The sequence below is a fragment of the Leucopleurus acutus genome (genome assembly GCF_964270905.1).
Source record: "Leucopleurus acutus genome assembly, chromosome: 4".
NCBI lineage: Eukaryota > Metazoa > Chordata > Mammalia > Artiodactyla > Delphinidae > Leucopleurus > Leucopleurus acutus.
The window spans coordinates 44,011,187-44,029,924 of NC_139146.1; the positions used below are offsets into that span (position 1 = coordinate 44,011,187).

The 18,738-nt window shown below is 42.6% G+C and overlaps 1 protein-coding gene across 3 annotated transcripts in view; it reads right to left on the bottom strand.

The window, feature by feature from the left end:
- Positions 1-18,738, bottom strand: part of LDB2 (LIM domain binding 2) — a gene marked incomplete at its 3' end in the record, with an annotated part of 380,937 nt that overhangs the window by 225,954 nt on the left and 136,245 nt on the right. For all 3 annotated transcript variants that reach the window (XM_082838738.1, XM_082838737.1, XM_082838739.1), the window contains exon 2: positions 15,582-15,684. In XM_082838738.1, coding sequence (XP_082694864.1) covers positions 15,582-15,684 — 103 coding nt within the window. The remainder of the gene's footprint in view (positions 1-15,581; positions 15,685-18,738) is intronic.

Sequence of the window (18,738 nt, forward strand, 5' to 3'; positions counted from 1 at the left end):
CACAGGCACAGAGAGAAGCGAGCAATCGATCCTCTGGAGGGAACTAGGGAGAGAGGTGGGCTCTGAAGAATGAGCTCTGGTACCCCAGGTAGAAAAAGACAAGAAAAGCATTCAAGCTGATTCATTCTATCTCAAATCTAAAAACCTCTTTACCATGTTTGCCCAAGAGATACATGAGAACTCTGTGTTCACTTTAATTTGTCTCTTCTCCAAGGTACATTTATTTCTGAGATTTTTTTCACCCTTTATAACTTCCTCAGAGAGGTTTATCGACACCCCCCCCACCCGCTACCTCCACTGCCACCTCCGCAGAGATTGGTTTAAGCTCCTGATTCGCTCCCATGGCATCCCATATATTTTGCTCATAGCACTTATCACAACTGAAATTAATTCATAACGAGTGTGTCTTTATTAGCTCTCTACCCCTTGACAATCTAAAGCCTAAATTATCTAAGAATTGTCTGGAGTCTAGATTCTAAACCTCATGAGGGCAGGAGCTAAGGCTGTCTTATTTACTGCATCTCCTGAGCAAAAGCAGAGTGAAGGGCACAGAGGAACATGGTACATATTTGTTCAACAAACACATGAATGAGTAAGAGCACTGTTTCTTACACAACATGGTCTTGGGCTCTTTAAGCTCCAGCCAGCTCCAGCTGGTTTCACATATAGCTTACAGCACTGAACCTGTAGAAACAACTTTTCTAAGGTCCTGAAGGGTCACCAGAGGGAGGATTCAGAGCCCTACAAACAAAGGACACATGGCCAGGCCAGAATCTTCCCTTCTTGATGAGTCAGTACATTAAGAAGCAAAGGACACTCATGGAATCAGACAGTACTCATCACATTCCCTGTAAGTTTCATGTCTGTTAAAAACCACGGAGCAGTTCCTTAGAACCAAGTTCCAGCGAAACCAAACAATAAACCTTTTTCCCCAAATACCTTCTTTGCCTCCCTTAGGATGTGCTTCTTTTTTTTTTTGCGGTACGCAGGCCTCTCACTGTTGTGGCCTCTCCCGCTGCAGAGCACAGGCTCCGGACACGCAGGCCCAGCGGCCATGGCTCACGGGCCCAGCCGCTCCGTGGCACGTGGGATCTTCCCAGACCGGGACACAAACCCATGTCCCCTGCATCGGCAGGGGGACTCTCAACCACTACTCCACCAGGGAAGCCCTAGGATGTGCTTCTTCTACTCCCTTCCTCACTGTCCCTGCTCACCTCAACCTCCTCCTACCCAAACCCTACCCATTGTCCCTGACATGCCTCTCAAGACCCCTAGCAGTAAATAATCTGTCTTCTTGGGCTTCACAGGGCACTTTACCCTTATTTGATATTTGCCAGGAAGTCTTATATCATAACTATGTACTTGTCTCGTTTCCCTGGTAGGCAGAATTCTAGGATGACCCCCTCCAAGATTCTCACCCCCTGGTATACACACTATGCCTTATTATCTCCTTCCCTTGTGTGTGAGTAGGACTTGTGACACTGATGGTATATAACTCCATGATTATGTTACATGAGCTGGCAGAGGGACTGTGCAGATGTAAATAAAGTCCTTAAACAGATTAAGTTCATTGAGAGACATGAACCTGGGTGGGCCTGACCTAATCAGATGAGTCCTTAATGTCGGAGATTCAAAAGGAGAGATTCTCCCACTGGCCTTGAAAGACCAAGCTTCCATGTGTGCAGGGGAGCATGTGCTGGGCAACAGTGGGAGGCCTCTAGGACCTGTAAACAGTCTCTAGATAACAGCAAGCAAGAAAGCAGGAACTTCAGTCCTACAATTGCAAGGAACTGAATTCTGCCAACAGCCCTAGGTCTTAGAAGGGGTCACAGTCCTAACTGACACAGTGATTTCAGCCCTGTGAGACCCTGGGCAGAGGATCCAGTTAGCAAGTGCCTGGACTCCTGACCCACAGAAAATGTGAACTAGCAAATATATGCTTTTTTAAGCTGCTAAGTTTGTGGTCATCTGATATGCTGCAACAGAAAACTAAAACACCTAGTCAACAGATGATGTCCAATTTTTTGCCCAGCACTGAACTCAAAGAATTTAGTGACATTTCCTATTGCACTTGACTCTGATTTTGAAGATGATCCAAAGATCAAAATTAAATCATATATGGTCCCTATAAACCATGTTACTTCTAGACTCTGTTCAATAAAAAAAAAGTAGTATAGAACTGTTAGCTAGTCACTAAGTGGAGTCTTATGTTTTATAAAGAATCAAGAGACATGAATTCAATCCTGGCTCTATCACAATCTAGCCAATTGCCTTGAACAAGTCAAAGCCAACTCAACTTCTTGGTATGTTATCTATCAATAACTATTAAAATAGCTACTACTTGTTGATAAACTCTCATGTATCATGGACTGTATGTGTATTATTTATAAATACCATCCTACCGTGGCCAGAGAGACTTTATGCTCATTTTATAGCTGAAAATGGTGAAGCTCAGAGAGATTGGGTATAACAACCAAGGTCATGCGGTTACCGCAGGACAAGGTCATAATTTGAAGGTTGTCTGTCTCACAGGGCCGGGCTATTAAAGTGAGGGGTTACTGAAAGGTCCTCTCTTTTTTTTTTTTTTTTTTTTTTTGCAGCACGAGGGCCTCTCACTGTTGTGGCCTCTCCCGTTGCGGAGCACAGGCTCCGGACGCACAGGCTCAGCGGCCATGGCTCACGGGCCCAGCCGCTCCACGGCATGTGGGTTCTTCCCGGACTGGGGCACGAACCCGTGTCCCCTGCATCGGTAGGCGGACTCTTAACCACTGCGCCACCAGGGAAGCCCTGAAAGGTCCTCTCTGATTGGATCACCCTAGAGATATAGATGGAGTGTGATTTCCACAGCACAAGCCCAGGAAAAGACTCCTTCCCCACACCTAGAAGTGAGTCACATCTGAGTTGCTGGCAGTACAAACGTGTCCAGGTTTAGACAATGACAGAGACCCAGAGCCCAGGCAGGGAGACTGCACAGATTTAAGGACTTGTTTACTTAGAACAGCAGAAAGGAAGTCAAGCATGAACTTTCTGAGCTTCAAAGATAGTCTCAGGGCCCCCTTGGGAATAAGCATAAATCTTCAAATTTATCCAAAGTTTAGCAAATTCACAATGACAAATGTAACAGTTCCTCTAAATTGAAGTTCATCTCTTGGCAGTTTTGGAGGCTTGGAGAAAATGCCAGCAACAAGGACTTGGAAGGAAATAAATCTTTAGATTCCCTGAAAACATAGATAATTATTGCGGAAGACATATGGAGGATCCCATACTGCGTTGAAAAAGAAAATTTATAAATGTCAGCTTTGAGGCAGCAATGTTGGAAGGATTGAAGTGATCTGCACATAACTTGAAGAGAAAAATATGCTGGAGATATATAGTCGCCATTAAGAACTAATTCTCCTTAACTTGTGCTATTTCAGGGAGGATTGGATGAGGAGAGAAGGGAGAAAGGCTCCAGGATTTAGAGCAAGAGGTTAGATTTTTTTTCGTATCCAAACAGGTAAAATTTCAAGATTCTCTACTGTTTAAAAAAGATGCTGGTAAATGGGATGATAAAGGGGCCACAATATGGGTATTGAAGGCGGAAGAGTTGAGTCCTGAGTCTCTGAGATCTGAGCCTCACTTTCTTCATCTCTACAGTACAAATGGTCAATATAATACCTGCTCTGGGCTCACAGCAAGGATGGAATGAGATACTGCCACCCAATTCTGCTCAGCAAATATTAACCATGGGCCCCCTCTTCGTCCCTTACAGTGGCAAGCACTGAGGCCCCAGAGAAGAATAAGGCCCCTCCTCTCCCTCCACGAGCTTACAGATGGTCCTGATTTGTGAAGGGATTTTATAAACTGCAAAGCATTATCAGAATGTTTGTCATTTAAACTCATTAACCAATCCAGGAGGTTACTGTTGGACACATTCGAAAAACACCAAGACAAGAATCCACTAAGAATCTGACTTTTTTGCAAATTAGAAGATCATAGAAAGAATTACTTATTTTGGCCTAAAAACTGGAATCTGTAACTGTGTCTTTTTTTAGGCAAAACCACAGCTAATAGTGGAGGATCTTGATTTTTTTTTTTTTCCTTTCCAAAGGGAAAGAAGTAATAAATAAAACTAGAATTCAAAACCAGCGAAAGTAGGAAGAGAAACAGTCTCATAGGCCTTCCTCGTTTCCCTAGGGATGGGTCTTCTTCCCTGTGCTTCCTGGAGGCTCTGAGTGGAGATCATGCCCATTAAACAGTGCCCAGTTGGCAACAAAGCCCAGAGCTGAGAATGGGGAGAATACAATGGAAGCACCAACTGTCAAGAGATGCATGGCACCTCAGGAAAGATATTACGAACGTCTAATGAGAAATATGCAACTTCTTAGAACTTCCATAACTAATGTCAGTGAGGCAATGCTGAAGAGGTGTCTGGGCTTAATAAACCTTTTAATATTTTCACAGCTGAGCCTGCTTGCACGGGGCTCGTAGACCATTTTCTTAACTAAGGCATGGTGCTGATCTGACATTAGTTTAACAAGGTAATTATCAGGTGAAGAATAGCAGCCGCACTGCTGTGAACCTGAATGATAATGCTCGTAATTACTGATTTTGGGTCCATCTTTAAAAACAATAATAGAGGACTAAGTACTAAAGCATTTTATAGGAAATACATTCAGGTACAGTGTCTAGAAGTGTGGAGAACTATAAAGGATATAATTAGCAGTTTATTTGCATAATCAGTCAAACACTGTTTATCATTTCTCTTATGGTCCCATTGAAGAGAAGCAAAGAAGCATGGGAACATTAAATTATTTTATGCAGGCAACCTTAAAAAAGTTGATTATAATTAACTTTTTTTAAATCTTGAAAGTTGAACTGTCCTAAATGCCTCAGTTGAAAACTGAATAGTGTCGCTGACTTTATCAAATGCTAGCACTCCTTCACATATATGACACGACAAACATTTCCAGGGGAAATTTTACCTGGACAAATACACCTCTCAGGTAACTAACTTCAGTTTTTGGAATATATTCAAAGCTTGCATTAATTCTGAAACAACACACAAATTGTCTTTTACTGAGAACATCTTAAGTGGTTGCTTTTTATCTGGAATATGAGAGTAACATGGAGATACCATGTATGCCTGTGAGGAAATACCTTCCCAAGCATTACTGACTAGGCTTACCTCATAATTAGATTCTGGAAGAACTCTTACCTCTTCATTGTTCTCAGTGTAACTAACCCATTCTGGCATAGCAAAATGATGTACTTTTTAAAGTAAAAAAATGACAAACAAATTGCAAACCATATAATTCAAAGGCAGGACTAAGTAAGACACATGTATTTTTAGAACAGTCTGTAAAAATAATGTAATGCTCTGTTTGCGCTAGATAATATGGAGAAGTTGTCTCGTAAAAAGGGAATGGCTTTATTACCATGCTTCTAGGTGACCTTACTTCTTCCTTCAACAGATCTTCAGAGTGATTATTAGTGTCAATTGTCAATTTCAAGTCCTCCTGACTTATTGAAAAGCCAAAGATAATGTTGCATCAGGGAAGTTCTCATCAAAGAATATATTAAAGGTAGCACTAATTGGGATAGGACCAACCTCATAAAAGTAAATAAGCACATTATAATGGTTGGGTGAAGCTGATTCTCTTGGAACGAATAATAAAAGCAAAGTATATGAAGGTACCAAGTTCTGCAAGCTCCTGAGTTCAAATACTCCAATTCAACCACCTTGATTAAACAGTAAATAATGAAACACACCCTAACGGGTGATTTTGTCACCGAGCCTCTATATTCTTAATGAAACCCACATGAACATAGATTAATATAGTTGTAGAAGAAGGCTAATTTAACTTGGCTTCAACAAATGCTTTATTTTACCCCATATGCATAAATAAGGTGCATTCACAACCTGAAAACATAAAGCAAAAGTGAAGATTAAACTAAACATAGGCGTGTGGGGAGGATGCTTCAGTCAGCTCATGCCGCAAAACAAGAATTTCACAAACCAATACTGTACAAAGGAAATACTGCATACATCTCAACTTAACGCTGATTTTTCAAAATGTTTTATGTTAAAAATGATATCAATCTTACATTTGGATATAGAATCTCAAAATGTGGTGGTGAGCATTATTAACAACAGGTTTATAAACAGAGGCAGAGAGCATCAATAAGAAAAAATCTGGCTAAGATCTGCTACTAGTCAAGTCCTAGAAACAATAGCTCACTAGACCTTTAGCTCCTCCAAGACAAGAGATTTTGCTCATTCATCTTCTTATCACCAGGGCACAGAAAGATGACATATGGAAAGTCCTTGAGAAAGGTTAAATAAATACATAGATATTTCAACTGAAATTATGTCCAATAAGATCCGTTCAATAAGAAAATTTATGTATGGTTGCTGAAGACTGCTTATTCTATGAGATTTAATGACACAATTGTACTTACCAGAAAAATTGGCAGGCTATGTAGTGAAATACTCTACTAACCCATGGCCCAAAGCATTAAAGAAAAAACAAAACAAAACCATCAGTCCTAGTATTGTAGGTTGGGTAGATGTGATTTTGATTTGGTATTTAAATGTAAGTCTCAGTCTTGGTTCTGTTTGTGGACAAATTTCCAAATTGCTCTGTGACATTTCTGTTACTCTATAACACAAAATGTGTTGCTACAACTGGAGATTGTGATGGTGGAAAATTACTGAAACATGGGAAAAACCGTATGTTCAGTAACGTGCCTGTGGGCTAAATAATCAGTTCCTTTGGGTCATATTTATACTATATACCAATGCTGCATCATTTATTCAGTCCACAGATATTTACTGAACATCTTATATCTGCAAAGTACTGTGGTAGGGTGTTTTCCGTCATGGCTTTAAGGAACAAAAGGGTTTTAGGTTAGAAAGAAGTCTTCACCAGTCTAGTCTTTTTCTCCTGGAAGCAGATTTGATCACCTTCTTTATAGCCCACAGTACTTTCTTTGCCCTACTCTTTCACTGTGGATGCTGTTGCATTAGAGTTAATTGTCTATCTCCCTTGTTAAACTGTAAGCTCCTTTAAGGGAGATGATATTACACACTCATGTGTGCTCAGCACCTGCCCAAGTGTGGCATAGTCAACTGTGGAGGGCCTGCAATATGAACTTTGGATTTAAATTCAGGCAGGCTTTAGCCTACACCTCTCCCCCGTCCCAATAAGGTATTTTATCCTTTAGGTGGGACTCATGAGTCCAGTTGCTGAATGTAAGCAGAGGCAAGACTCATGTGCAGAACAGGACCAGGTAAATCTCTTAAGAGTTTTTTCCATATAATGTATCATGTTCACACTCCATTGTAGCTGCTCTGGAGTTATCAAGATTTCATATTTGAGTGTGAACTGGGGTCCTTCAAGTAGGGCTGCCAGCTTTAAGAAAGAAAGACACAAGATGTCCAGTTAACTTAGAATTTTAGATAAACAAATAATTTTGTAGTATATGTCCCAAGTATTGCATTTGTATACTTACATTTTATCTAGCAACCCTACCTTCAAGATGATGAGTAACTTGGATGTAAAGAGGGTCAGGTAAGATGTTTCTCAGTAATTTTTTTGTTGAGCAGAACAATTTATCTTCTCCAGCCCCCAGACAATAAATGCCAGTAGCATTACCTATCATTGTGATAATGAAAAGTTGGCCACATTCATCCCGTTACCCACTATGAGGTAGTGCCTTCTTGATTTGAGAACCATAGGGAAGCTAATGAGAGTAGGAATATACCCCATGAAACCAAGAGTCAGGAAATGTACATGCCAGGACCCCACAGACATTGTAGTCACACAGAGTCTCAAAAATGGACATGATGTCTATTTCCTGGCTAGCACCTCATTCAGTCCTCCCAACCGAGCTCTTGAGAATAGGTCTGACTTTCTCAAGCCTGCATATTTGACAATGAATTTTATCCCCATGAGAAAAGATCCAACAATCCTCCCAGATTTCTTAACAGCTTGACATATAAAGGGAAAATAAAGTCACCAAATCCTAAAGATCAATTATAAATATGATGATAATTATACCTTCAACTTGTATAGCACTTTACATTTATTCAACGCACTTTTCTGTCCATTATCTCATGTGATTATTCGTGTGGTATTTATTAGCAGATGAGTGAATGGGATGTCTGCTCAATCTATTGTCATGGCCAATTTGCAACACTTGATATCATCAATTTGAAACCACAAATGGGAAGAGATTCAGGCTCCTTTTTCCCTTCAGAAGTCTGTTAGTTCATCCATCAGCTGTAGGCTTTCTCTCAAGTCTTTTTTTATAACTAATCCCAGATTTTGCATTAATATTACAAGAATATTTTCTTTTTGAGTTACTTAGTTGATTATGTTAATTTAAGGTAAGAGTTTGTATTAAAATGAAATTAAAAGTAAATGAAAAAATTGGTGATGAACTTCCTTCCTCTCAAGACTATCTATCCCTCTCAATGTCTGGCAAAAAGCAAGAATTCAGTGCATTCTAAATGCATGAATCAATGAATGACTGAAGGAAAAAATGAACTTCAAATGAATGTCTGCTTTAGTCCTAACTTAATTTACTCCAGATCTTGCCAGCCTAATGAAGAATTCTGTTGAGAAGGGTCACTCACTAAAATCACAATTTCAAAGACCAGAGCTTTCTAGAAATCATTTAGTGCAGCTCATGCAAAGGAAAGCATTTTCCAGAGTCATCTGAGACAAAGACATCTATGTCATTATGTAACAAAAATGCCACACTCATCCAGTAACTAACCGTCAAGGACAACTCTGAGGAGGTGCATTCTTTTCTCTGGGATTAATTTTGAATGCAACCACAGTTCATTTCCTTTCATCTGGTCCTCAGTCAATAAGACATAGAGCCCAATGGTGCCTAGCACAGTGCCTGGCACTTGAGAAGTATTCAGTAGCTCCTAGCTCTCTGAGCAAAATAGGGGATGGAAACGTCACCCTCTGTTAGACAGGTGTCACAACTGTAATAGTTTGGGACTCGTTTAAGTCATCATCTTCCATAATGTCAAGTTTTCTTCCAGTTGGTCATTAAATTGTTAAGATTTCCCCACAGAAGGACGACAAGTCTGATCTGGCTTTGCGTCTGATCTGGCTTTGCCCAAAGCCAGAGATTTTCCTTCTGTGCGCTAAATGATGGAACAAGTAATGGAAACTATCCTCTATTTTAATTCCAAGTGACTGGCATATCATAGGTTTAACTCATTCTCTTACTCATTCATTCATCCATTCATTTATTCAAGCAATAAATATTTATTGTGTGTTTTTCCCAGACAGCACTAAGCTAAGGTACGTGTTACTTAATCTTATTTAATCTTCACAAGTGTCTTATGATGTTGGCATTATTATCACCTAGACATTATGTATAAAGAAACTGAGGTTAAGAAAATCTAGGCAGGATGCCCAGCATCAAGTCATAGGCCTAACTTCGCACAGCTCTGGTGAAGCAGAGGCTCAAAGGGATCCAGAGTCCATGATTCTGATCTCTACCTCCATAAATGAATAAAAGAAAAGGAATGCAAACTTTTCAGAGGAACAAAGTTACTTTATAGAGGAAGAACCCCTGGACTAACTGGCACATGTCTCTTGAGGAAGCTAAGGGTTTTTAAACACTGGCTGCACAAACCCGTACATTTCCAGATCTCAGGTGGACTCTTTCGAGGTGTTATCCATAGAAAAGACAGGCGCAGATTCTGGCCTTGTAAATCCTCCTCCCTGTGTGCTGTAGTGCACGCTCTTCACATGTAGCTTTTAAAAATACCCACGTTCACGCTATAATAGTTATTAAGTGTGGTGTCAAAATGCTGATTCAAGGAACGATTTTCCCAGAAATATATTTCTAATCATGTAATATGATATTAGAGAGAAAGAGAAAGTGGGGAGAAAATGCTTTCAGAATTCCTATATAGCAAGCACAATAAAAACACAGCTGGACAAGGTGAACCAATAAAAAGACAGGAAAAAAAAAAAAAAAGGAACCAGAGATAGTCAAGTTACTTGGGCTTTGTAGAATTTCTCTTCCTTAGGGGGACACATCCAAATACACCACACATAAAAACACATATTACAAGACAAAACTGAAGAACTCTGTCAATATTGCAGTGCTATCAGAGCTTTCAGAAAAAAGGCGAAATAGGAGAGAAAATGTAAAAGATAAGCATCTTGTGAAGAAAGGGCTCCACAGAGGGGCCTATGTGCAGTCCTTCAAATATCTAATGGGACGCGATGACTAAGGAAAACAGAAGGAAACATCTTGGAGAGCAATGACATATCCCAAAACAACTTTCTGCTTTTGGACAGTGAAATGAACCCCCAGCAGTCACAGAGGAAACAAGAATAATCTTTGGCTCATGTGACTATAAAGGTGTGTAGTTCTGCCAGAAACCCTTACCCCAGAAAGAATGCGAAACTCAAGACGAAATAACAGTTGTCAGACGGGAAATTACCGGGACCCATCACCCTCAAATTACAAACAATATTTAAAGGATTAGTGATGATTGTATCTGAGTTGTCCTGGATCTCAATCTAGAGGCTGAGGTATGCTCATTGGAATTCAATTGAATAACAACAGCTATTTATGGAGCATTTTCCAGGCACTGGAAACTCTGCTAAGAAATTTACGTGTCATCTCATCAAACCCTCACTTTGCAGATGAGGCCACGGATGCTTAGAATGCGACTTAGGCCAAATCACTCAGGCAGTAAAAGACAAAGCTGGGTTGAAACCAAGGTTTCAGACCAGGAATTTCTGCCTGAACCACACACCTTTCCCTTAAAGACAGCCAATAGGAAGTGCTCCCAAATAAGATGGCATTTTAGTATTTATGTCAACTCCCCCCCACCCCAATTTCCAAAGCAAGACCAACCTGGACACAGTTTAGTGTTTGGAGTCTTTAACCCCCAAAGCACAGAACCCACACATTCTCAACTGCCCTTCCCTTCCTTTCGCACATCACTTACCGGTGATGACAGTGGGTTTCTGCAGTTGAAAGCCTGGGAGAGGGTGATTTCTTCAATGTTGCAGTTCAGCAGGAATTGCCCATCAGAAGGGTCTGTAGGCTCTCCACTGCCCAGCAAGCTCTACGTACTTGATAAGCACTTGCCAATGGCAAGCTTCTCCAATGCACAGAAGCTGTAGTGATGCCAATGTCATGCATTGTTATCAATAACAATAGTCAACGCTGACTACCACATTCTTCAAATGCTCTGCGGTTCTTTGATTATATTATCTCATTTAATTTTCACTGCAAGCCAGTGATGGTACTCTTATGGCCATTTTACAGATAAGGAAATGGAGGCTCTGTTTACCAATACAAGCACAGGTTAAGACCCAGGAATGTTCACACTGAACTCTTGTGAGCTTTCTACTACATTGATTAGCCTCCCAGCCTCTCCAACGCCATGGGACACAGGAGAACTTTCTCTTTTTCTTTTGGCTGCGTTGGGTTTTCATTGCTGCGCAAGGCCTTTCTCTAGTGGAGGACAGCAGGGGCTACTCTTCATTGCGGTGTGCGGGCTTCTCACTGTGGTGGCTTCTCTTGTTGAGGAGCACAGGCTCTAGGTGAGCGGCTTTAGTAGTTGCAGCACGTGGGCTCAATAGCTGCGGCACGCAGACCCTAGAGTATGTGGGCTTCAGTAGTTGTGGCACATGGGCTCAGTAGATGTGGCTCGCGGGCTCTAGAGCGCAGGTTCAGTAGTTGTGGCACACAGGCTTAGTTGCTCCGCGGCATGTGGGAATCTTCCTGGACCAGGGATCGAACTCGTGTCGCCTGCATTGGCAGGCAGATTCTTAACCACTGTGCCACCAGGGAAGTCCCAGAAGGACTCTCTCCATGTATCTTTCCCAGCAAAGAAATATTTCCTGAATGAATTGGGAACCATGTATTTCCGATAGATGAAGAGCATGGCCAGTGTGGCCCTAGACATGGTCTAGGTTTCCTGAGGCGGTTACCAGTACCTTTACCCAAAAGGTTCTGTGCTGGTCATCAGGAGCGTGGAGACTGTGGGGCATAATTCCACTACACGCCCAGAAAAGGAGCAGAGGAAAATCAATCCTCGCTGGAAGCTAATGGTGAGCCAGCAACCTAAGAACGGTTGCTTCTGTATAAGATGCGGAAGGAAAATCATACACCACGCTGGACTCAGAATTGCAAAATAAGTGTGCAGAGGGCTGAGACCCCATTCCTCTTCTTGCCTTGCCCTCTCTATCAAATAAGACAGTAATTATTTGTGACTTATGTTCCTTGGAATGTGTGAATTGACGAATCCATTTCTTTCCTCTTAGCTGTGGGAGGTGTAGGGATAGGATGGCGGGGGGCAGGGGTGCCCCATCTCTGACTCTGGAGTCGGTCAACCTGAGGTCTAATAACTCACCAGCTGGGGCTCTGTGGACCAAGGAAGGGTCCATTTCCAGAAAGACACTTTTCAGCTCTACTGGTCTTTAACCACAGACCAGCTGATCAAGAGGGAATCTCTTAGCCCTGGCCCTCTTCCCCACTTGAGATTCCACCTAACCCAAGCAGAAACCACTTCCCTGGACTGTTGGCTTCTCCAGCTGCTGGGGGAACACTTCATGAGGCCCCACAAGGCAGGGGCAGGCACATGGCCTTAGGGACACACATCCCAGTTGCTACATGGTCCAGTAACCTTGTCTGTCTGGCCCCTCTCCACAGAAACCTCACCCCGGTCTTCTAGGAAGACATCAGTAGTCTCCATCGGCAATCCCAATCATATCCCACCCGAGGAGGGGGCCCACTCCCATCAGGAGAGTAAGGACTGGGGTGGGTGGAGCAATAAGATTGATACAGAAGAGCTTTCTGAAAGGAAGAGTAATATATCTCCCCAACATAATTATTTCCTGAATTATTATATGTTGAGTCCCCCCTACCCCTGCAACTTAAAACAGATCCAACCATATCCTAGAGCTTATTTGAAAACACCAGCAGAGCACTTTGGACTGAGTTCTTCCCATTTAAGTAAGTCCAAGGATGTCGGTATAGGGATTGTTTTGCCAGTATTCTGTTTGGGATATAAACTTTCCCCCAAATGTCCATTCATTCATTCAATCATTCACTCAATGAATATTTATTGGGTACCTATGTTGTGCAGGTTTCTGTATTAATCTGAGAATTCAGCAATAAATAAAACAAAGCCCCTGTGCACAGGGAGATAACACTCTAATAGGGGGTGACAGACAACAAATAAACAAGTAAACACATATTACATGATTTACGGTAGCTTAGAGATAAGATCTCTTAGAGCCAGAGGAACCCTCTGAAAAAGTAGACATGGGGAGGGAGAAGGAAAAGATTTTTCTAGTAAGGATTAAGTAAACCTCATCTAGAATATTTCTTGGTACCTAGAATGAAAGCAATACGGGGAAATGTTTTACATACACAAATGTAATAGCCAAGTCCTATTTTCTTCCTCAGAAATGCAAAGCTCTCAGCTCCCTGCAAGGTCTCCAGGAAGTGCTGCAGCCCCAGCCCAGGGCCAGCATGTGTTTTCCCTGCCCACCCGGCACAGTGTGCCTGGACCGTGAATGGGTTAAGGTGGCCGCGAGATGCTTGGAGCGCTGCATAAACAGCAAGTGCGTCAGGCGTTCTAAGCATCCTTCATCTTCCCTATCTCCCGGTCCTAGGCTGTCAATCAACTGTCACTTGCCCGCACATCAGCAGCGTGTGCACATCACCAGGCTGTCAGCAAAGCAGCTGATGAGACTGGGCTCCAGACTGTCGATCATCTTTGTTTCTCTTCGCCGCTCGGGAAATATTTTGGTTCAGAGAAACAAAGAAACCTGGGCAACAATGGCTCGTAGTCAGGCATTTACTCCTGTACATGAATATAAGATCTTAACAAGCACTGATCATGCCTCACCCCCAAATGATGTTGGGGTCAGGGGTGGACAGGAGGAAGATTGAGAATCTGTTTTATTAGTAATTCTAGTTCCCTGAGCAGACCCTGACGGATTCACACACACACACACACACACACACACACACACACACACACACACACAGCACAGGAACATAAAACAATATAACTTGAAGTTATCTGAGCTTATGCCTCAGAAAAAAATAAGAAGACTCAGAGGATGGATGACTGCTTGGTTCGAAATTATTCACCATTGATCCGGCAGGCTTTTGGGGAGAGAGTAATTGTTCGATTGCCACGTTCATTTATCCCCTAGGGAATTCTGAAACGGCAGCTTCTGTACCCGACGCTCCCACTCTGTAGGGTGTGAGGCTGCTTGGGAGCTCCCACACACAGAAAACGAGTGAACTTACCAGGACCCCCGATGCAGTGGGCTTGCCAGTGCTTGCAACAGGTGTCCTTATGTTGAATGGAAGGACATTCTGGAGAAGCCCCTTGTCTGGCACACTAGCGGCCCCTCTCACTCAAAATATTTATTAAAAATGTCCCAGCCTCTGAAAGCCCACAATATACAAATCTAAAGAGATGCTTCCGGCAATGAGTTTCAATTGAGCAAGCTGTCCTGCTTTCCACGGTTCGCCACTTTTGCAAAATCACCATCTATTTATTAGCATAATTAATCAACTCATCATACAATAGATCCAAATACTAAGTTATCTAAAGTCCTGTAAAATTAAGAAAAAAAAAAAAAGCACTGGTTGTACTCTAGTGGCTTTGAAATACATTTAGCAACAATCAGATCTTTTCATTGTATATATCAAGAGTGCTATTACCCATCATTTACTCAATGCTCTGGACCGACTCATTTGTACATACTGCGGTTGGTCCCATCATCAGCTCCGTGTTTGACACATTGGGGATGTTTTACCCTCTGACAGACAGATCCCTTCACATGTGCAACGCTGATTTCTGAAAACGCATCTCTCTCTGATCTAACTGGACATTAATTGTCTTTGTGCTGACGTATTTATGCCTCTCAGTCTTACAGCACAACTAGCAAATCTGATCTCTGACAAGTTGGCTGAACCTAATCAGGACAGATCAGCTGTTACCCAAGGTGCCACAGGCTGTAATTTGAGGATCTTTACAGAGTTATCACTCGCCAGAAAGACAAGGAACTATAAATTCTGTCAACACGAATCCCAAAGTGTGTGTTCAAAGCAGTTGTGGCCTCCCCCGCCCCCAAGAAAACACAGCACTTGTCAAATAAACACCTGAGATAATTGATAAGAGGGAATTAGAAGGATATAGCTGATACAGTGATTGTGAGGATATATTTTTAAAGGGAACTTCGGAAGCAGAGCGTTGGGTGTGAAGTGTTGTCAAGCATAAAGAAGGGTCGCAGGGAAGAGACGGACGGCAAGTCTCCACAATTCAGCTACCACTTATCATTGGGGGGCTTGGTTCCCATTTGCCTCGCTCTCTAAACTGGCAAATGCCCAAACATCCTAAGCCTCAAAGGAAATCTCCTGCTGCCGAGTCGGGCTGCCACCCGGTGACAGTGCCTTGATCAGAGGCAGGAGGCCGGGATTATTGTCAGCCTGTCAGCACTGTATTATTCTCTGAAGACCCCTGTGGTTTTCTTACGGGCGCAAAAAGAGGGAATATTAGAGAAAATAAACTTCTTTCTTACTGTATCGCTTTGGTCCATCTTCCAAACAAAAGGAAAGGGTTAATGTGGCATCATCTTCAAAAAACTCGGTGGCAAACGCATCCCACCAGAGGTTGTCGCTATCCTGCAAAAAGACAGATCATGTATTTAACAGGCAAGAGTGGAAAAATATCTCAAAGGGGAAAAGAAAAGGGAAAAAGGCAGAAAAATCCAGTCATCGGTGGCTTGGGACTTAGCATATGTATGTGGGTGTTCTGGAAGGGGTGTGGGCAGGCGTGTGGTCACTCTTCAAATTAATTGCCTCGAATGAGGACTGAATTCCAATTCAATAAACGAGTTAATGCAAAGCAAATGAAAATTAATTCTCGAGGACATATTTGGGGAGATTTAATAAACGTATTCTGGAGCACAATGTGACGTTTTTTAAGAAAATGGTTTGCTTTTAATGTAAAAGGCATTCAGCTTCTTCCCTCTCTCTTTCTCTTTGCTCATTTAGGAGTCCGATTTTACAAACAGAAAGCACAATATTACAACCAGGTTAAGGAGAAGAGTACATTTTTTAACAATAATTTATTCAAAAAAAAAGTTGTGTGTGGCTTGTAGTCTTCCTGTACGCAAATATCCCTATAAAAGATACAGGTATTGCTACACGGATTTATGTAGAAAGATGAGTTTGTGCACAAGCAACCATCACATGCATATGGATTGTTCTTGAGGATTGGTTTAAATTATAGGCGATCACTTGCTCGTTATTAAATCAGTTATTAAAAACAGAATAGTTCAGCAGAATGCAAACCATCCACATGAACTCTGTTTGTTTGTCTTGGGTTGAATGTTTCCCTTGCTCATCCAGAAAATAATTTGAAATTGGCCCAGTTGAAGGCCATTAAAATCATTGCTAAGCTTCAAGGGCAGGGGAAGGGCCTCCTCTAACAGGGAATTAGGAGGGTTATGCAAAGTGTTACATTTAAAAGGGGGAATCATACCTGGGCCCCATTCTCTGTATAGTGCTCAATTTACCCTCAAATTCTTAAGCACAATCTTTTTACAGAGAATTGTTGGTTAGCGCCAGCTTTCAGGGCAAGATGTTTCCCAGCTGCCTGTCAGATGGCGGAAGGACACAGAGGGGCCCGCTGCTCCTCTCTTAAAGGCCCCCACCCTGGGGCCAAGGTCTCACCAGCCTCTCTTCCTCCCATTAAGTTGTTCTGCTTATGACAACATTAAGTTGTTGTCACTGGCAGGCCTTGGGAACAAGCCTTCAGTCCCAACGGGAATAAATAAGGGGCCACCGAAGGACGATGCTGTTCCTCTTTTCAGAAAAGAAGAAGCTTAGACAAATGAATGTCCTTGTCTCTTTTTCTCTGGCCTCCTCCCAATCGCCATACCAAAAGCCAACACTTTTCTTAGTAGAATACAGTAAATATAAAACCATCCAGGGGTATATCATGACTCCACATACAAACTACCCCCCTCCCATCTCCCTTCAGAAACAAATGTTTATTGAGCACTTATTACGTGCAGGCCCTCGGAATACACAGCAGGATAAGAGATTGGTCTCTACCCTCAAAGCGCTCAAACCCACTAGCAGGGCGCAGCCGACGGAGCATCAAACAGACAGCCTCGCTCCACACCTGAGACCACGGCACAGGGCCTGAATGCTGTGGAAACTGTCAGAGCTTCTAGAAAAATCAGTGGGCTTGGAAGTGAAGAAGCAGCTGGGGCAAGAAACCCCATTTGGGAGCCTGGATACACAGGGCTGTTTTCATTTCAAATTGCTATACGGATGGAAAAAGAATAATGGTTAACATCTATTGAGCGCTTACCACATGCCAAACACTGTTCTAAATACTTTACATGCGTTTTCCCACTCGCTTGTCATTACCACCCTGATTCTTGGTTTGGTTTTGTTCTTTTCCCTTGTCAGTACGATATCAGTTTCTTGTGAGTAGGGGCTGTGTTTTGCCTGCTTCTCCATCTCCCAGGCCCCAGACGGTGACGAGGCCATGGTAGTACTCTATGAAAGCTGTTCAGTGACTGGCTGGAACTGCTCACGTTATCATCCCAGTTTTACAACTGCAGAAACGGATTAGGTGGTGAAGGTAACTTGCCCAAGTCCACTCGGCCGATAAACAGCAGAGCTGGTGTTCACATGTAGCTTTTTAAAATACTCACGTTCATGCCATAATAGTTATTAAGTGTGGTGTCAAAATGCCGGTTCAAGGAATGATTGCCCCAGAACTATATTTTAATCATGTGATATGATATTAGAGAGAAAGTGAAAGTGGGGGGAACGCTTTCAGAATTCCTATATAGGGACTGGGACTCTCGGACATCTGAGATCTGCCCCGGTCTCTGCCGACTCATTTCTCTGGCGTCCTTGGGAAGGCAAGGGCTAGGGTTCAGAAAGAAGGAAGGGAGATGGAAAAGGGCATATTTTGTCTCAGGCTGGTTTCTCTTCCAGCTCCTCGCTGTACTTACTGTCCCACATGCCAGGACTCACGCCCAGAAAGAGGCCAGCACCATGCGGTAGGGCAGGTGGTATTACAACACTGGTGGAATTCGTCCTGCGGGCAATCCTCAGAGGAGGCTCATCCCGACACTACCTCTTCCCAGCTATGTGAACTTGGACAACTTATTTTACCTCCCTGACCCTGTTTCCTTATTGGGAAATTAAGGATAACGATAATGATAATAATAACAACAACAGTAATAACTATCTTTAACTATCTTCACAGTAGATGCAACAACAGTTACATTAATAACTATTTTGCAAGGTAGATGTGAAAATTCAATAAGTTAATGGCTGTGACGTGCCCAGAAGAGTGCCTGGAACACAGTAAAGATCAATACAATGCCCCTTTCCTACCTTTATCTACCATCTTTGACACCATTCCTAAGGGATGACGCATTCCATGCTCTAAAGAACTCTACATGAAAAATGTTTATAGGGCTTCCCTGGTGGTGCAGTGGTTGAGGGTCCGCCTGCCGATGCAGGGGACACGGGTTCGTGCCCCAGTCCGAGAAGATCCCACATACTGCGGAGCGGCCGGGCCCGTGAGCCACGGCCTCTGAGCCTGCGCGTCAGAGCCTGTGCTCCGCAACGGGAGAGGCCACAACAGTGAGAGGCCCGCGTACTGCCAAAAAAAAAAAAAAAAAAAAAATGTTTATATATCAAGCA